This window comes from Cynocephalus volans, chromosome 11 (assembly GCF_027409185.1).
Source record: "Cynocephalus volans isolate mCynVol1 chromosome 11, mCynVol1.pri, whole genome shotgun sequence".
Lineage (NCBI taxonomy): Eukaryota > Metazoa > Chordata > Mammalia > Dermoptera > Cynocephalidae > Cynocephalus > Cynocephalus volans.
In genome coordinates, this window is record NC_084470.1 from 122,079,530 (window position 1) to 122,099,952 (window position 20,423).

Consider the following 20,423-nt stretch of genomic DNA (forward strand, 5'->3'; position numbering starts at 1 on the left):
CTAGGGTCAAGTACAATGCCCACTCCCACTCCACCTAGAGGAGATACCTGGCGGTGCAGGGATTCCTTGTTGGCCAGTTCATTCTCCAGTTTGTCATTGAGGTCATGGATGGATGTAGCCTCCCGCTGAGCAGCCAGGTAGCGCTTCTCCAGTGTGGTGATTCGCTCCTCCATGTCCTCCTTCTGGGCTAGAGCCTCGGTGGGAGAAAAGGAGACAAATGGGAAGGTCACCAGCCTTTCCCTGTGCCCATCCTTTCTGCACCTCTCCACCAAACCTGGCTGGCTGTAAGCCAGAAAGGGGCATGATCTATACCCTCCTGTCTGATTCTGGCCTTGACCCACCCCTCCCATCAACTGTCCCCACAATGGACCCAGCCGAGTGTTCAGTCTTATACTCGAGCCCTTGCCTGGCCCTCCCTCCTGAGTGCCAAATGCCTGCACCTTGCAAGATGAGGTCCCTGAGAACAGGCCCAGGCCCCCACTCACCTCCCGGAGGTCCCGCTGATGCTTGCTGCTCAGCTCCTCTGACTTGATGAGGTCCCGGCGGGCTGTGCCCAGGTCCTCCTCAAGTTCAGCCACGGTTGCTGTTAGAGTGACCAGTCGCTCCCGGGCCTGGCTCAACTCAAAGTTCTGCTTCTCCAGGAGCTCCTGCAGCTCCTCCACCTGGCCCATGTCATCCTGCAGAGACAGTGAGCCACCAGTCAGTCATGGAAGCCCAGGGCATCCCACCCCAGTGGGAGGAGTGGCAGCACCAGAGCAATCACAGCTCTGCCCCTAACAGCAGAGCACACCTCCAGGGCCACCTTTCTTCCTCTGGACCCTAAGAGCTGAAAAACAACAGTTACTAGTTTTACCTATCTTAGCCTCTTGTGACCCTGAAAGGGGCATGATTACGGGAACAAAGGAATCTTGACTGATCCCTACACACAGGGTAGATGGCACCTAACAATTCAAGTGGAAAAGCATATTATGTGCCTAGCAGTGTGCTGGGCACTAAAATGAAAATCTACAGATTTCTTTGCAGATGGAGTGAGAGAAAGAAGGAAAGAGAAGTGGGAATATTGGAGAAAGCCCCAAATTTAATTCAAACAGTTACTCTACTGAACTAAAGCAGGGCAGGGCCTCCTCACCTGTCTTGGGGAATACATGCCCCCTGCTCTATAGCTCCCCATTACCCACCTTCCACAGGCGTTTCGGTCCCAGCTCCACAGTCCCCTCCTCTTCTACTACTCCATCCCGCACCCCTGCTCCCTGCTGCAGGGCAGACACCTGTAGGACACAGCCACCAGGGCAATGAGTCAACGAGAAAAGGACCTCCTATACATTCCAGACCCTCCTGGGTCCTCTGCCTCCTAGAAAGAGGTGCCCAGCCTAGCCTTGGCTGGCTGTCTCCAGCCACAGTGGGGAGAAATCTGATGAGGAACAGTATGGGGCAAAGGGATAAACCAGTCCAGACTACCAGGAGCTGCAGTCTGCAGACTGAAGGTGGGCAGGCAGCTTACCTGCTGGTGGGCACCTGCCAGTTGCTCCTCCAAAGTGGTCACTCTCTCCAGTGCTGCTCGGAGCCGCTCTCGCACCTGCCCAAGGTAAGGGGAGATGGAGGAAGGAAGGAGGGCTCCACTGGACTCAGGCTGGAAGGGCCTGGGCTTGTTCTACCACTGCTGGCATAAGGGAAAGTGAAAGGCCTGACAAGAGGCAAATTTCCAGGAGGAAACCTAACAGAAGGACCTTGAAATTAGGTCAATGGTAGTAGGGAGCCAGTTCTGAAGCTAGTAGGTAGTTTTCTCTAAACACTGGCTGCAGAAGTCTCGGAGAAGGGACACATGGGGCCCCCTAGGGGAGCCTGGCTAGATTGGGAATGGGGGTTTCAGGAGGGTACCTTCTCATCCAGAGCCTTGTGGTGCTCAAACAGAGACTTGAGTGCTTTTAGCACCTCCACCTCACTGGAGACCCCCGAAGGTGACTGGGCCTGGCGCTTCACCACAGTCATCCGCAGTGATCGCTCATGGCGGGACACCAGGCACTCTAGATGTTCCAGAAGCAGCTGGCAGGAAGCAGGGGAGGGCGAGAGGGAGGGCTATGAGCATGTGCCTCAGGAGCTACAAGGAGGGTCCACATGATCAACGACTAGACATGAGTACAGCCACAGCTCTGTCAAAATGCTGAAATACTTCCATATTGGTAAATAGCTGCTGCCCCAGCTGAGTAACCACCCCTAGGCTAGCCGCCCTGGCCTCTCCCCCAGGACCTGCACTTTCTATGATCCAGCACTGGTGGTTAAATGACCTGATTATCACCCCAGGATGGGAGGCAGGAAGAGGTAAGAAGGGGGCTGCAACACACACACACACACACACACACACACACACACACACACACACACACACACACACACCCTCAGGTCATTCCCACTTACCCTTGTGTTATTCCGTTCTGCTTTCAGCTCTGATATCTCTTCCTCCCGCTCTAGAAGCTGCTCCCGACACATACTCAGCTCCCGGGTTAAGGTGGCAAATTCCTGAAAACCCCCCAAGGTCCCTCAGTGCTTGGGGATTCACCCCCTAAGCAGTGTCCTGTATGTCCACGTCAGTGGTGGGATCCTCTCACTCAGCCTTTACTTCCACCACCTGCCCCCCAGAAAATCCTGATCCACCAACATTGCAGGGCAGTAAACCTGCAGCTAGCATGTGCTTCCCCCGAGGGGTCCACATCTCTGATTCCTCCAGGTCCTCCATGCATTCCAAGTATGTGTTAGGATTTGATGGAACAAAGTTGGGTACAAGAGTGAGAAAGACATTGAGTCTGCTCTGCAGCCCCTTCCCCCTCCAGCAACCAATATGACCAGATTGTGTCCTCCCTCCCACTTGGCTTTCCATTTCTCCAGCAATCCAATGACATTTTCCTTCAGTAACACAGAGGAGTTCCGCTTCTGGTTTAGTGGAATAAGGTCCAAACAGAAACTGGTGGAAATTAGAGAGGAAAGAGAAGGGGGGTGTTGAAGAGAATGTCTGAGTGAGTGCCTCTGGAAGCTCTCTCCCACCCCTTCCCAGGGCTTTGCAAACTGCAGGTGGCCAGTGAAATAAGAGGACTGAAGGACCCAGCTACAGGGGAGCAAGAGCACACATAGACCTCCCCAATCACATGGCCACGTGGCTTTAGCCCTGGCTTCCTGGGAGCCCTGCTCAATCAGGCCAGGGCTCTCCCCACCACCTGATGCCAAGGCACTTGCCCTGGTTTTACCGAATGTCCGTGCACCAAGTATCCCTTCGAGGGAGACCCATTCCCACACTGTCAGGCCCAGACACCTTAGAGGCCTTGCCAGCCCACCCTCCTCCATCAGGGCAAGCATACAGGGGTGAGAGGCTGGCCCCACAGTTCCAGACTCATCATATCATATTAATTTAATCCAACATCGCCTTATTCCAGAAAAGTTTTCAGATGAGTGGCCCAAACTCTGTGGATGTCCAAGTTCTGAGAGTGACTGATCAGAGGGTGCAGCCCTATCCTAACCTGCAGCCCCCCTCACACACCAAAATTCATGACCACAGAAAGCATCCCCAAAGCAATCCCCTCTTATCACTCCAGATTAGGCAGATGGGTTGTGAGAAGGGACAAGGGACCAGAGATGCCAGAGCATGAGAAACCACAGACCTCTGACCCTATTCCTTGATTACTGTCTTTCTGTCAAGGCCATGGCCAAACACAGTCGAGGTCAAGCATCTCACAACCTGAAACCCAGGCCTGAGCCTCATGCTGCTTCACCCCTCAGCTCACACACGCACACACATGCACACATTTGTTCCCAGAGACAAGACTTGACAGCATGCCCCCCAGCCCCACACCATGACACCACCACCAAAGGGCCGGCGCTCTCCCCTCCCCTGACCCTCCAAGCTCAGTGTCTGCCTGGTCTCCCCACCCCAGGACACCTGTCCCCTCCCTCCCCTCCTCTAACCTATCTGACACACTGCTACCAGGATAATCTCCCCCAGCACAACACTGTCTACAAATCCAGACTTCTTATCCTGGTTTTCAAACTTCTCTCTCATGGTTCCTTTCCATATACCCTAAGGCCCAGTCAACCTAGGTTACTTGCTATTTCTGAACATCAACAATCCTTTCCAATACCACACCTTTGCTCAATGGAATCCCTCCCCCTTGAGAGCCCAACCCTCTGCCATCACCTGATGAAAACATATGCACCTTTCAAAGCCCACCTCAAAGGAATCAGTCTCCTTGGGAGCTTTCTGGACTCCCCAGGGGAAGGCTTTTTCCCTCCCCTGAACACTGTTCAGAACGGTGGCTAAGAACACCAGTTTGGGAGTCCATCACTCAACCAAAATTTTTGTGAACAACCACCATGTACCAGAGTCAGTGCCAGTCACTGGGGATACAGTGACTAGAAAGACACAACCTCTGCCCTCATGAAGCTTCTAGTGTGAGAAGTTGGGCAGGCCTGGGATCAAATCTCAGCTCTGTCCCTGTCAGCTGTGGGACCTCAGACTAGTTAACTAACCTCTCTGAACTTCATTCTCTGATGAGTAAGATAGATGTAACAGTCCTCCCTCCAGGTGTTGCTATGAGAATTAAATGAGCCAACGTACAGAAAACATTTAGTCCAAGCCCATCAAAGGCAGCTATTTTTATCACTGATATTGTGGTTAACAACCCTTGTGGGCCTCTTTTATCTTCCCACATTCTCTTCTAGTCATTTGGGTTCTATATGTCTCCTTTCTAGCATATGAGCTCCTTGGGGGCAGGGACTAGCTCATTCACTCTAGGGCATGTTCAGGGTCTTGTTCACATTGAGATAGGAGGGGCCTACCTGCTCACCCCGCTTCTTCACCAGGGTTCCACATTCTTATCAATTAAAGCATCACAAGACTCTGCCCCCCATTACTTCTGAGCCCTGGGCAGGAAACTCACCCACCAAGGCTCAGCCCTGGTTCTTCTCCCCACACATGGGGAAAGGGCCTGGAGCTGAGGCTTGAGCTATTTGGCTCCTCAGGGCTGCCTCCCCCAACCCCAGCAGTGCACCCACTGGCTCAGGGTGGACTATGCAATGTGTCCAGTGTGGAGAGTTCACAGTCACTGTCAGCACTGTGCTCACAGGCAGACCAACGCCAACCCTCCCTGGGCCTGGTTACCAGGCAGAGTTCACACCTTGTTCAACAAGCAACAGGCAGACAAGAGCCTGATAACTCAGGTTCCTGCTCCCTTCTCCATCCTCAGAGCATGCTTCTTGCCTGGAATATTTACCAAATGGGTGATAAGCAGGAAGCAAGAGAGAGCTCTGGGGCCAATGTGGCCAAGTAGAAATACAGTGGAGTGGTAGACAGCCTCTGGAGGCATGCAGCCCAGGGTTTAATTCCTCCCTCTACCACCTGGGTGTTCATGAGCAATTTATTAATCTCCCCAAGCTTTAGTTTCATCCTTTGTAAAATAATAGTTTAATAGTGACAATAGTATCAAGTTCATAGCTGTGAGAATTTTGTATGATAATCCATACAAAGTGCTTAATACACAGAAAATACACAGTTAAGTGGTAACTATGTCATAGCTAGCAGTAGTGCTGTTGAGGAGCATGAGATGGGGTGTCAAGATACTTGGCTTCTAGACTCAGCTCTGCCTATATTTTCTGTGTGACATCTCTTGCTTTTTTCATCTGTGCATTAAGGGAGCTGGACTAGATGATCTCTAGGGCTTCTCCCACTTCCACTTCCGCCACCTCCAAAACAGGGTAAGGTTTCTTTCCAGTCTAGGGTGCCACCTACTGGCCTGCTGGGCTCACTGCACTTGGCAACTATGGCTGGGTTTTCTTCCTGCATCACATTCCATCCATTTCTCCAGGTGAAGCCAATTCCAGGCTGAGGAGCTTGGGAGCGACAGGGAAAGGATTTATGTAGGAAGATAAAGTAAATGCTTTGTGAATTCCAATGTTGATATGCAAATAGAGGCAGTTGAGCTGAGGGCCCAGGGGACGCTGGATTCAGCAGGGCTGGGGGAGGGCACAAGGATGAGGGAGGTGCAGACCTTGAGACCTTACCTGGGGCAGGGCAGAATTAAGGTGGCGCTGAAGCTGATCCCGTTCATGGAGGGCATCCTGGAGCTGGCTCTGCGTGGCCAGCAAGGTCTCCTGACTCTCCCGAAGGGACTCCAGCAACTTCTCCCGCTCATCCAGCATGTTTACCATCAGCTGCTCAAAGTTAGCGTCAGCATCGGCACCATGGGGGGGTCCCAGGGGGTCCCCCTCGTTGATTGTGGGCATCACCTCACACATGGTGGGGGTGGGCAGGACCTTCTCAGCGTCAGAGAGACAGGGGAAAGACTCACAGGGTTGGCACCTCCAGGTGGACCCAGTGTCTGGGTCTCAAAACAGGCAGTGCCAGGTGAGTGGACAGGTGGGCAGGGGCTTCTCCCATGGCATCAGTTGCTCTTGCTCTGAAAGGGGCCTGGGGCCTGGAGTACCCCTGTGGAATGGAGCCAGAAGGCCTGGCTTAAGATCTCAGGGCTAGGGCTGGGTGCCCTGTGTCCCCAGATAAGCAGGCAGCAGCGGAGCATGGCCATGACAGACAGGGAGAGCAGGGCTGGAAGATGGTCGTTCTCTTAGACTGAGCGCCGGAGCCTGGCAGAATCCCAGCTGGGTCTAGCAACACCCATCATTTCTGGAGGGCGGTGTGGTCTGTGGGAGAAGAGACTGCTGTGAGGACCAGCTGAGTGGAGAAGGGCATCAGGGAGGGGTTGGGGCAGAGGCGGCAGGACCTGAACCAGGGCATGGGGGAGGAGAGGGAGGTATTGGCCCATGCTCCTTCTCCCACCCCTTCTCCCGGCTTACTCTGATGGCGCCTCCTTATTTCTCCCAAGGAACACACTTGCCTACTGCCACAGCCTCTGCCGCCCAGCCCCTGCCCCCCAACCCCAGCAGCTGTCAGAAGTGCAGTGCAGTGGTTCCCCACCCACGTGGCTCGCTGGCCAAATATAGAAATGATTCAGTCAGCGGTAGGGGAGCAGCCGGCAGGCTGCCCAGAGTCCTCCTGAGACCTGGGGGTGGGAGGGAAAGAAACAGGGTCTCTGGACCCTCCCCACACAGTCTCCCCTCTCATACTCAAGCCAAGGCAAGTGCAGAAGGGGTTAAAGGGCTCTAAGTGGGTGTGAGTCCCACAGAGGTTGTACTACTGGGGTCGTAGGAAACGGGAGGCAGTAGTTCTGTCCTGACCACTGGCACAACCGGGCTGAGGCCTTGGAGAGGCACAAGCTGGGCACTGGGGCAGGCAGAGAGCCCTGACCTGCTACCATGTCCATAATTCAGGGAGGAGGCTCTGGCTCGTCATTCCCCACTTCTGAAACCTGCCAAGGAGGACGGCACGCAGGCCTGGCAGACAGAAGGCTTCAATTCTGAATTCATAGGCTACCACCTCTGCATTGGAGAAGGGACTGAATGATGGAAAGAAATGCAAGGCCAACGTGGGGGGAGGGGGTTGTCACTCTCCTAGAGCTGGGCAGCAGTGTGGGGCTCCCTGCTCATGGCTGGGAATCTGCTCCCTCAGTGTAATTACCCATTGCTGGCACTGTCAGGAGTCACTAGCTAGGACGGTTAGCATGTGCACAGCCTGGCTCCAGGGATGTCTGAAGCCTGGCACATGGAAGCCCAATGGTCAGGGTAAATGAAGATGTAATGAGGAAGCAGCACGCAGCTGGGGAATTCTGTCTACCCCTGGCTTGCAACCTCCCTGTCCACTATTAGAAAGCCTCCACCTTAATCAGTTTTCAGAGGAACTGTCTCAGAGCTCAGACAGAAGAGAATGGGCATGATGGGCAAACCTGGAATGGTCCCTAACACGTGCTTTCCTTCCTTCCCACGTCCCTCCTCTTATGGGAGACACAGGAAAGCCTCCTGTTTATCCCTCAGGGGTGGGAATAATAGACAGACTAGGAGGGTCACAGCAGACAGAAGACACTGGGACCGAGTGTGAGGCCGGAGATCAGACACTGAACAGGCCAGTGGCAGGATCTAACCCAGCAGGGGAAACAGAGGGGCCAAGCCTCTTCCACTTGAACACCTCCCTCCAGAGTACTGATGATCTATGTAGACATGGGGGGCAGTATGAGGGAGGCTAGGGAGGAAGGTGGGGCCTGGGTCAGATGAAAGTCAGAGCACCAGCATGGAAACTACAGAGCTCACAACCTCAGCCATTCCCAGAGGGGCCCGATAGTTCAAGCAGGCACGTGGGCACACACATATGCACACGTGTGCACGCAGGCAGACACAGGAACGTGGAGACCTAGGCATACACATGAGTAGCCACACACACTCCCAGACATAGAAACTGCATACAAACTCTGATCAAGGAGATCATTTACCCAAGCGGGATAGTCACCGTAGAGGGAAGAGTCCCAAAAAGCTACAGAAATGAGAAGTAGAACCCTGGTCTGCACCCTACCTCCCCCAACATTGCTACAGCCAGGCAGCCCGCACTCACCTCCCTGCCCCACAAAGCAGCAGGGAGTGGAGGGGAGGGGCTGCTACCCCAGTCTGGCCAGAGCTATTAATCACAGCAATTCCTCCAGTTCTCCCACCCACTGTGCCCAGGACCCTTCACCTTGAATGCTCCAGGCCAGGAGGCTGAAGGGCCCCATGGCCCCACCACCTCTCCAAGCTAGTCATCATTCAGGCCCACGCCTCCTCTATTCCTCCAAATGCCCCACACACAACAAGAAGAAATGAGAAGCCAGAAGAGGACACCAGGCTGGGGCAGGGGACCCTTGTAGCAGAGGCTGTCCTTTGGAGAAGAGTATAGTATGCTCAGGAGCTCAGGTACAATGAGAATAGCCTCAGCACAGCAGATCCCCAGGCGGCCCGCAGTGTACAAAGGAAGAAGCCCAGAACTGGGACTTAGGAGAGCTGGGTTGCAATTCTGCCACAGACCAGCCAGTGACCTTGGGCTTGTCACCACCTACTAAGGCCTCTGCTATAAGATGGAACCTGCAATTCTTTTGCCTGCCTTGGGGGGATGAGATTATGGATGAGCAGAGCTTTGAAAGTAGAAAGCACCCTACGATGGCAGGGGAGTATGATTGACTTGGTGTTGTCAGCATCATGCTCTCCCAAGTGAGCTAACTGGCCACCCCTATATAGGGATCTGAACCCTTGTCCTTGGTGTTATCAGCACCACACTGTCCCAAGTGAGCCACAGGCTGGCCCTTGTAGGTGAAGTTTTTAAAGCTCCTTACAGGAAAGGGGCTGAAATAGTTCTCAGGAGGGAAGAACAAGACCTCAGGCTGCCAACTGTGAGGGACGTGCTATTTGGTCCAATTTGGCTTCCCCAAATCCTCTTGGTTATTCTAGCAACTGAGAAGCTGGCTTTAGTACCACCAGCCCATTGGGCTTTCTCCAAACCAGGTGCCAGGTAGCAACTCCATTTCCCCTGGCCAAATGGCATCACGTAGAGCTAGTTTGAAGAAGAGCCCAGAGAAGGATGCCAGGCAGATGCCCCTGAGATGACAGTCCAGGACCTCCTGCCCCTGCCCCCACCCACTGCACAAGCACAGTGAGCAGAAGGGAGCTTTAGGACAGCCACCTCGGGACACTTGGCTCCTGGCTTCAGGGCCATCTTTAAATAGCTCAATTATCATCTCAGCCTAACAGAAGCCTCCTCAACTCCTGCACAATTTCTAAATAACACTCACGGGACATGATTAAGAGGCGAAAGCTGCCAGCCCCCAAAGCAAGCATTTTCAAGGGGCTTTGCCAGGGAGGAGCGTGGGCAGGCTGTGAAACAGCAGAAGAGGGCTCCAGAGTGAGCAGGTGTGAGCGAGTGGGTGAGGAGGGAGGGGCTGGACAAAACTAGGCCTCTAGAGGCAAACTCTACGGCCTGTGTGGTTTCCCCAAAGTCACCCCCATCTTTTCCTAACAAACAGGAAGGACAGGCACTTGGGTCTGATGTCTGGCTGGCCACATGCACACAGGCTGGCTCCCTACTGCCCTACCAGATGGCAGGCCCCAACACACTGAGATCGCTCAGCAAGGGTAAGGCTGCCAGCTCCTGTGGAGGCCGCAGGGCCAGCAAAGCTGCTGGGGGCTGTGCTAAAGTCTGAGAGCACAATGAACTGGGCAAAGACGGAGCCGCAGGCGGGGAGCCCATTCAGAGGTAAGAGGTAGAAGAGGAGAGTCATATACCCACTCCACTGGAGGAAGGATGAAGGCTGAGCAAGGGGGAGGTGGTCATCCAGAAAATAATGATTATGATAGCCACATGACTTCTTCAATATTTACCACGTGCCAAGCAGTTTGTTGCCAGTCGACATATATTAACTTATTTTAATCTTCACAATTCCTTGTAAGGAAGATGTAGTTCTTCCCACTTCACAGATGTGAGAACTAGGACTCAAATGCATGTAACCAAGTCCTACACAGCTAGTAAAAGGAAGAACTAGGATTCAATTCATCTGTCTGACTCCAAGGAGGGCAGAGGATAAAGGAAGAGAAAGAGTGAAGGTGACTCCTTCATGTATCACGTCTCCTCCCCGGAACCAACGTACCTGGGCCTTGGCCATGGCCTTTCCCACCTGCATCAGGGTGATGGTGGCCTGGGGACAGCTCACCTCACCCTCCTCTTACCACTCTTCCTCAAGTCTGGGGGAAGTGATCTGTCTCTAAGGCCCCATCCACTGTCTACCCAAATCTCTCTCCCCAACCCCTAGCTGGCTCCACATCAAGTTGTAAGCAGTCCCCTGAGTTCCCCACCCCACCCAGACTCTTGTAGGAACTACAGAAACCGACCTTCTTCTGAGCCACGGCCCCCCTCCTCCTGTGGGGTTTCCAGATACTACCACCCAGTGAAGCTGAAGTCCAGCTGCCCACGCCCTCAGGCTGCCCACCTCCCCTTCCCTCTCCCCCAGATATTTCTCCTCTTCTCCTGTCCAGCTCGCCACCCCAAGAAGCCTGGCCCAAACTTACCTTCTCCTCCAAAAGCCCCATTCAACCTCCTCCCCTGCTGCTCAATGGCCCTGCTCACTGACATACTCCCAGGGCCCTTCCAGCACCACACCTGGCCCCTCATTCCCTTTCCATGTCAATCTAAAGAACATAGTCCACCCTCTAAGCTCATCTCAAACACCATGTCCTCCATGAGCCTTTTCTGATTCCCTACAATGGGTGAGATCAGCCCTCCTGCTGATCCAGCACAGCCCTTTATTTATACCTCTGTTTATGGTACTGATCTTACTTTACATCATCCCATCTGCAGACTCAGGGGTATGAGCCATATCCTACCCTTCAGATGCTCTAACACAGGGCATATATGGAACTGAATGGATACGTGTGACAGTCATTTCTGACCAACTTCAAGAAGGGGAACTCCAAAATAGAAAAAACTGGCTCAAGGCCTGGGAATAAGTTTATTTATCTTGCCCACTGAAAATTAAAGCTTCTTGAGAGCAAGATGGGGGCCATTCCTGTCTTGAAAGGCAGACTCAGGAGCAGGCTGATGGGTCTGAATGCTGGCTCCTCCTTGACTGTTCATGTGGCCCTGGGAAGATACTTAATCTCTCTGAGCCTCAGTTCCCCCTCCGTGAAATGGAGATGATAACAGTACCCACCTCAGAGAGCTGATATGATGATTACTAGAGTTAACGTACATAAAGTGCTGAGATTAGTGCCCGGGGAACACTGTAAGTATTAACTCTCAGCACACTAGGCTCCCAGAGCCTCGAGGCTGGGCCCATTCTAAATACAGTAAGAAAATTAGAAACCCATTCTGGCTACAGAAAAGCCATTCCTAGAAAAAAAACTCTTGGAAAAGCTCTTAAGATTTTGTCACTGTTAGTTATAAATCCCTCCAAAAGCATCCAGTTCTCTGGGCCCCCTACAAGACCAGCAGCGAGACTTCACTTCTCTGGGCTTCAGGTTCCCAGATCTGGAAAATGAAGGTCATAACACACAACACTCTCTAGTGACCTCCTAGGTGTCATGAGGCTCAAAGGAGATAACAGACATGAAAGAGTTCTGAGAAGTATTAAATGCTACCTAAGCACAGGTTGGCACCAGCTGCCAGTCCAGGTACTCAGCTGCCTAATGCCAGGCACATTCAGGGGACATAGAAGGAAGTGTCTGTTTATCCAACAGGCTCTCCTGGCCCTGATTCTGTGAAGCCCATCTCTCTAGCTGCTCCCCACGAGTTAGATATGGGCCACTTCTTCCCAAGACATGGCCTGTCACTTGGGTAAGCATACAACTTACTGTCCAAACCAGGACCCACTTGAGAGTGAATAGAGGCACTGTTAACAATCATACCAGGACACTGGTGTAAACCGGAGTTGTGCTGGGCATACCTGGCCATATGGTCACACTCACTATCACCACTCCAGGTGGACTAACGTCAAAGACTAGTGGGGAAGGGAAGACTACAAGCCTCTGTGCACCCCCAAAACAGTTCCTCTTCTGAAATGCCCAAAATTACAGCCATCACAATGGCCTCTTTAAATTAAGGCAGAGATTTGCAAGCTGGGCTTTAGAACAAAGTACCTTTAGGGGCACAAACAAAAGGGGAGAGATGTGACAAACTCCAAGGGCTCTGAACTCCCTTTTCTTACTTTAATCCCATCAACTCCAAATCTGTCAGTTTTATAGAATACCTGATTAAGGTTTCATTTGTATAAAAGTGTTCCAAGTCTAAAAAGAGGTTAGAAAATTCCTAGTTTAAGTATTGTGTACAGAAGGTCCCTGCTGAAATAAACACAAGCTCTCTCAGAGAGGCAGCACATCAATGCAACAGAGCAATAAACCTGGGAAGGCTGTACAGATAACACCAGGAGCCCACCAGCTAGTGTCCAGATTCTAAATGTCTAACAGAGATCATTTATTTACCCAAGCCAAGGTATAAGGCTGTACCACTGAACATAGCACACAGCTTCTGCTGAATTTACATCATTAAATACAATAACCCTAGTCATTGTTTGCTAATCAGAGCCTTTAATTAACACAAATGTTGTCAAACGTTTGCAAAAGAAGAAATAAAGTAATAGGTGTGGCATATTCAGAGAATAAAAATCTTTCAAAACTAGGAGTCCATGTGGGGTAAATATTAAACAGAGTCCTCTGGTGTTGAAAAAAAGAAATAAATGCTCAGAAGTCACTGCATTAGCAGATCAGCCCATCAGATTAGGGAGCCATCCCATAGCAGAAAACAAGGCTGTCCAGAGTGCTATCACGTGCCAGCACATGAAAAACCTAGAGTGCAGAACTTCCCAGAGAAATGTAGGCAGGCATCATAAAAAGTATGCATGTGTACACAGTCACCAAAGTGTGTGTGTGTGTGTGTGTGTGTGTGTGTGTGTGTGTGTGTGTGTGTGTGTGTGTGTGTGTGTGTGTGGTCATGAAAAAAAGAATGTCAGGGGAGTGTCATGTGTATTCATGGAACAGCATGATCATGAAAGAGGGAAAGAGAGGGACTGTGCATGTGCAAGAGTACAGTCCTGAGAATGTAGTCCTGAGAACATGTGCATGAGAGCATGTGGGTGTGTATAGTCATGACAGTGTGTGGATGTGTGTGGTCATACGTACATATCAGGGCTCCTGACTGCATGTGACTGTGCTCATGAGAACATGTATGTGAGCATGAGCACAGTCATGAGTGAACACGTGTGGTCATACAACCACATGAATTTGGGAGTCATGAAATTGTATATGCTCAGAAGAGCACATGAGCACCATGAGACCTTGTGCATGCATGCGTGTGTGATCATGAAAGTTTACTGCTGGTCATGAAGAAGTATATGTATGGTCTTGAACCTGTGTGAGAATGTGTGAGGGGGAGGGAGGGGAAGGAGGGGAGGGAGGGAAGGGAATGAAAATGAAAGAATGACAACTCCGCTTGATTCAGGTGCTCTGCCCCAAACAGGGCCAAAAATTGGGGGCACTACACAACTGGCCTAGTGTGAGCTGAGGTTACGGAATTGGGCCCAGCCCACCCTTCTACTTACCACCACCCATTAGCGATGCATCGCAGGGTCTCCTAAGCTCAGGGCTCTACTTCCATGAGAGATTGCTGGGGTCATCCCTGAAATCTCCCAGAATGCCCACTTCTCATGGAACATCCCAGGCCAAGCTCCAGGCCTGGCCCTACTCCCCAGGCCCTCCACTCTCAGCCGCGCTCCTCTAAGCCAAAGGCCAGCCCTCTTCTGAAGCAGCTGCCAAGGACCTCTACCATCCAGCACCCACCCCAACCCAACACCCTACCTGGAACTGCAGATTCCTACTTAGAAGGGTTCTCAGAGGTCATGCAGCCCAACTTCCCACCCTGTGTAGGCATTCCTTTCCCTGACAGCTCAGTCATTACTTAATTATCCTTCAGGAACAAGGAGCTCACTACTAAATGAGGAAATCTTCATTGTTCTAAGGAAGCTTTTTATTAAATTGAACAGAAATTTATTTCCCCTTTGAAATGACAGTTATCTACCTGAAGACAATGGTCATGAAGGCACATCAGATATGCATTTAATCTATGAGAATTCAACTCTACTGGCTGAGCAAAATAAGCAATAATGACCTCTAAATTAAAAACAGCTATTTCATCTAATACCTAACAAAATTATATTGTGCATATGTACTCTTTTTTAATCATTGCACAATAATATATACATTATTTATTTATATAATTAATATAGAATGTGTACAATACAAGCTATATCAATACCTTCATATTTTTTCAGGGTTATAAACCTAAACCCATATACCATGGTTTACGAGAGATTTAGAGATTTTTACTCTACTGCCTGTAGAATCTGATTCCCCCACTGAAATGTACACCACTGTACTGGGTCCCCAGAGGCTTCTCTGCTCCAGGTTAAATATTTCTACTTGCAAAGAGGCCCTGTTTCATTGAACCCAGGGGACCAGAAGACAGACATCTTCAATTCAATCCACACTAATCACTTTACTAAATGATTTCTGTGAATCCAAATACAGAAGATATGTAAGATACCATCTCAACCTTAGAAGTTCACAGCCTATTTGGGAGAACACAGATACACATGTAATCACTGGAGAGAAATACAGAGTAGCATGTGACCAAATATTCACTCTCTGGCACAGCCCAGGGGTCAGTGCTGAGCACCACTTGGAGTATGGCCAATTGAATTAAAGGGTGGCAGTTTCTCCTCCAGCTCTCTCAGAATGAAACAGCCCAGTCAAGGCCTCTTAGCCCCCAAGTGAAAGGCAGGCAGCTGCTCTGTGCTAGAGCTGACTTCACCTGGGGGAGATGACACTGGAGGGAGGTCCGGAGGCTGCAGCACCCAAGCCTCTCTGAAGGCAGAGCAATAGGCTGGGCAGCAATCGTGCTTGTGTGTGGTGAGCCAGGCCAGGACAAAAGGGGAGTCCTCAGGTTCTGCGCAGTCTTGAAGCTTCATACGATCCTTGTTCCAGCACCTTCCCCCACTGCTATCTTCTCCCACCAGCCCTGCTTCCACAATATTCTCAGTTCCCTTAGACCCCTCCCACAACAGCACATGCGAAGGTTCCCCTAGAAGCAGCCCCTCTCAGAGTACTCAGAGGGGCCGGGTCCTCAGCGTCGTACCACAGTGTAGGACCATGCCCCTCCGAGTACTCTTTACTTTGCCGGCCACCTGAAGTACCACACTCCAGTGAGCCAGCACCGTATGTCCTCCAGAGCTAATTATAGGTCAGTGAGCTAGCAGGCCAGAGGGGGGACAGATGGTGACTTCATGTGGCTGCAATACACACTTGGCCCTCCCTCTGATCCCACTCCCTTCCCTCCATTTCTCCCAGTTCCCTACCTGGGACCCAGACTCTGAGGCAGCTTTCACTCCCTCAGTCCTCCCTGCCCCTCACCAATGCCTCCACCCCAGCACACACACACACCTCTCCATACCACTCAGTCACCACACCTTGTTTCTACAGCAACCCATCCACCAACCCAGCACATTAGGGCCGAAAGCCCAGGGGAGAGTACACCTGGCATAAAAAGGCCTGGGCTAGTTCCCCCATAACTTATAACCCCCTTGGCACACAGCTCCCTGATCCTACTGAGCCTTCACCCCTGCCTCATGGCCACCACAGCCCAACTCTACATCCTCTCCCCTAGCTCCAGCCCTGCTATCCTCAGGGGCTCAGAAAGGACCCATAAGCAACCCCTGACAACTCGGTTTCCAACTCAACATTTCAGCAATCAACTCAGAGGGAACCCAGGCTGCCTGCCCTGCTCTGCCCCTCCAACCCCTCCTTCACAACCCGGCCGCCAGACCACAGACACTCCACAGTTCTGACACCATGACATGCTCAGCAGCACACACGCAGACACCACTGGATGAGACTTCCCTTCCACACACCCCTCCTCCACACTCTTCCTCTTCTGGAGATGGTGTCTCCCACTGTGCATAGAGTCTAGTGCATTCTTGATCCTCAAGACCCACTGTGTTATTCACAATCTCATTACTTTGAGACACCATTTATCCCAGGAAGCGGCCTCAGGCCTCAGGACAAAATCTGAGAAAATAACCAAGGGAAATCATTCATGCTGTCCTTTTTGCTAAGGCAGGTCCCCTGGAGCTACCTGGCAAGTTAATAGCGGTAGGGGGTGCATGGATTGGAAACCAGTTCAGACAGCTGTTTGAAAGCATTTGGACACAGCTCTTTCTTTTCTAATCCAATAGTAATGCAACAAAACTGTGGTGGGGAGGGGACGGGGGAGGTGTTAGAGTACCTACTACTTGTGCCTACTATGTGTACCTTTTACCTGCTCCATGACCCTAAATTGCCTGCAGAAGACCAAACACTTAGCATGGTGTCTGGCATACAGTAGGTGCCCAATAAATGTTTGCTGGATGTTTTACAAAGTACTAGGTACTAGATCCAACAACTCTGGAAAAGACTGTGGGAAGTCCCTAAAGCCTGGCTCCTGGAGGGGCCCCTTAAACTCACACCATAAGAGGCTATCTATGCTAAGCAAAGCCTCCTCCTTAACCACTTGCTCTTCACCTAGACGAGCAGAACAGCAGCCTCAACTCCCATACCCCTCTAATGGGGCCCCCAGCACACCTCTCCTCAAAGGTGACATCAGCACCTAGTGGCACTTTGTCCTGGATCGCTCCTCCTTCTCAAAGAAAACCACCCACACCACGTTTCCAAGTCCTCCAACCCGACCTCTCTCCCCACCCACCATCAGAACCTCAAGATCGGTACTGGAAAACATACCCACTGCGTGGATGAAAGTCAGCTCCCCACTCCCACCCTCCCAGTTCAGGAACCTCTGTTTCAACGCGCTCTTCCTGTTGCGCCCACCCCATCCCCACCCCCACCAGGCCTCGGGTTGGCCGCTCCTTGCACCTCACCGCCCTGCACGGCCCGAGACTGGCAGTTCAAGGAATGGGGAACGAGCGATAGTAACAAGGGTGCTATGAGGAATACGAGAGGGATCAAGACCCCCCAGATAGCGCGAAGACCTCAACCCCTCAGAAGCGCGTACCCAAAGGAGCGGGGCTGGCCCAGACGCTTTTTCTCCGACTCTCCTGGAGGGGAAACGGGGCGCAGTCCACCCAGTTCCCACTGGGGGACTCGCCAACTCAGCCCCCTACCACGAAGCCGATGGAGCTGAGGGCGAACGCCACGCTCTTCCCGCAAATCGGGCATCGGCCCCCATTCTGACCCCAAGGGCACAGGGCACCGTAAAGGCCGGCGAGGGGCGGCGGAGGGAGCAGTATCGATGACTGCCAGAGACGACACATCCGGAGCAAAAAGGGTCTGTTTCCCAAGGCGCGCTAAACAGAGACCCTTCCCCGAACTGCTGAGGAGAGCAGGAAGTGGGAAAAAGTGGCATCCTTTCCCCAAGCCCGGGTTCTGAGCGCTCACCTGCCTGCGATCGACAATGGCCAGGCAGCTCGGGCTCGGAGGCAGCAGGGAGCCGCCCCCGACCGGGGTAGCCTGACACGTCCTACAGAGCCAAGCGGGCGCCGAGGTAGCTGCAGCCTCCGCCGCCCAAGAGCCAAGCCCGAGGCCCCGCCCCCTCGCCGCGGACATCCCTGGCCCCACCCCAAGGGCGGGGCCCGTCCGCCTCTCCCGAGGCCACGCCCCCGGGCGCTCCCCGGCCCGGCACGTGACGAGGGCACCGCTTTGATGTTGTGCGCCATCTTGGTGCGACCTCCAGAATACCGACCCGGTGAGGAATGCCAGGGTCTCGCTTGGCGGAGGAAGGTCTCGGCACATTGCCCCTCCTTTTGAACTCACCCCGTCCCTAGTCTAATAACCCGTTCCCTAAATTGGCCTCGGTCCTGGCCTTGTAATCGTTGCCAGTGATTTGTCACCTTTCAGAACTGCTCTCTCCTGCCCAGTTTGTTAATTTTCCTTTGGCCACACCCATTTTTAAAGTGGAGAAACTTGAAACCCAGATACTTTTCTGAAGCAAGCACTACAGTGAATTGTGTCGCTTGCCTTCAGGCACCTGCGTGTCCTGACACTGTTATAAGTTTGTCTAGTATATGTACATAGTGTGAAAAGTCCTAGCTAAACTTCCCCATTTTCTTACATGCTCCCATACTCCGTCCCCTGCGGCTGTTAATGCATCTTTCCCACCTGATTTGAGAAGTTTCATCACAGTGCCTACTCAATCATTTACCAATACTCTGTAAGCACTGCTAGAAATGTGAATTTTTATATACAGGCAACGTGTACATATGTATTTATACATACGTACACAGCATGTTCTGTTATCAGCAGCGAATATTGTAACTAAGATCAGTGACACACATAACCTTCTTTATTTTCCCCCAATATATTTACCATTCGGCTTAGTTTCCTTGCATCTCTAAAACGCAGGGAAATCTTGAGTAATTCTGATTTAGTGGGGGGGGGGCGGGGGGGAGTGAGAACTACTGAAGCTAAATCTGTATTATTGTTTGACCCTCAGAGCAAAATCACAGTATATGTTTAAGGAAGTGAACATTACAAAGCAGTTTTTAACCTGTAGTCCAGAAAGGTCCAAGTCTTCTCCAGGTGGTCTGGGGTTCTCACCAAAAGGAAATCCCTGAGACAATTCACATCCTTTCATGAATAAAACATGAATCAAGCTAGAAAAGGCAACTCGGCCAATGCAGAGGAAGGCTGAAGTCATGATAACCATTGATAACACTTTAACAAGTGTTTGTCAATTTATGCTGAGAAAACAGCTGAAGCAGTTTGTAATAATCATACCATGGGGTTTGACACAAAAACTCAAGTTACCTCAGTACACAATTATTAAGCCAAATTTATTTCAACCCCCTCTTAAAGGTAACTCCTAAACGGGGAACAGTTCACCAGAACTCCCTCCTGGCTCCATGGTATCTTTAGTTCCGGGAACTAGGGATTGTGTGCTTCTCTCCTCCTGCCTCAAAAGAGGCAGCTTGATTGTAGAGATCTGCAAGGTGCTTACTGTCCTTAGGTTTGTCTGTTTTTATCATTTAAATGCCCAAACTCTGTGTCACTGATCCAGGCTCACTTTCTGTGTGAACAGCTTTAGTACCACCCTCAATATGGGGTAAGGTTAGCTGTTAGCAGCAGTATTAAGCAGATGCTTCCTAAGAATATTCTTTAAATAGCAGGGGGTGGGGAAGATGGTAAGGAAAAAACATGCTAACTTAGCAGTTTGGCTCACAGTATCTGCTCCCACAAGATTTTCATGATTAAAGAACACCGTCTTAATGCCCATCTCTTGGCAATATCCAGCTAATATCTGGCTCACTGGTTAATATTTTTTTGGTGGAAGGGGAGGGTGGGCAGTGAGGGGAAAGGACAAACAGGAAGCTTATCTTCTTAGCAAAACAAAGAGAAACACCCCTTATCCTCTTAGAATACACCAGCTATAGCAAGTCCTTTGACCAAAAGGACATTATTAGCATCTCTGCACCAACAAAAGGCCAGGCTCCTGAAGGCACATAGGCTAATGGCAGAGGTAGCACAGTGCAGGGCAGAGCAAAGTCACTAAGTGCTTATGGTTCAAGAGGCGGGTTTCAACATGCAACACATTTTTTAAAATGACCTTCAGCTATGTAATAAATGCCTTTCAAACAGTTCAATGAAAATGCCACCGTCCTTCCTGAAATAACTTTCTTGGTTTTACATTTTACTTAGAAACACTTATTTAAAAGATTCTTTCATCAATCTTAAATACTTTTTAGTATTTAGTAGATTAGGGATAAGGTATATTACAATCAAATCCGTACTCACCCTTTTACGTTTTTATCTATGTACACTCTGCCTACCCCCTTTTACCACCATCTATCACAAGAAAAATGAGATTGTCCTTTTTAATTGTGGTTTAGCAAAAAGACCTGGGTTGGAATCCTGGCTCTGCATTTACTATTTACTAGCTGTTATGGGTAAGTCACTGAATCAATTTTCTCAACCATAAAATAGAAATAGTATCACCTATCTTA

The 20,423-nt window shown here is 51.1% G+C and overlaps 1 protein-coding gene across 7 annotated transcripts in view; it reads right to left on the reverse strand.

The window, feature by feature from the left end:
- Positions 1–17,953, reverse strand: part of PPFIA4 (PTPRF interacting protein alpha 4) — a 48,477-nt gene extending 30,524 nt beyond the window's left edge. For 4 of the 7 annotated variants that reach the window (XR_010024924.1, XM_063115115.1, XM_063115113.1 and 1 more), the window contains exons 1-8: positions 17,863–17,953; positions 6,046–6,681; positions 2,416–2,517; positions 1,879–2,043; positions 1,502–1,576; positions 1,179–1,268; positions 486–677; positions 48–194 (exon numbers count right to left, since the gene is read on the reverse strand). Coding sequence is in view for 6 of the 7 variants with exons in the window: in XM_063115115.1 (XP_062971185.1) it covers positions 48–194; positions 486–677; positions 1,179–1,268; positions 1,502–1,576; positions 1,879–2,043; positions 2,416–2,517; positions 6,046–6,279 (1,005 nt within the window). In the remaining variant the exon portion in view is untranslated. Of the gene's footprint in view, positions 1–47; positions 195–485; positions 678–1,178; positions 1,269–1,501; positions 1,577–1,878; positions 2,044–2,415; positions 2,518–5,773; positions 5,875–6,045; positions 6,682–6,834; positions 6,906–17,862 lie in introns of those variants that run through there. The other 3 variants (XM_063115114.1, XM_063115117.1, XM_063115116.1) reach the window with 3 other exon arrangements.
- Between the last annotated feature and the right edge of the window lie 2,470 nt (positions 17,954–20,423).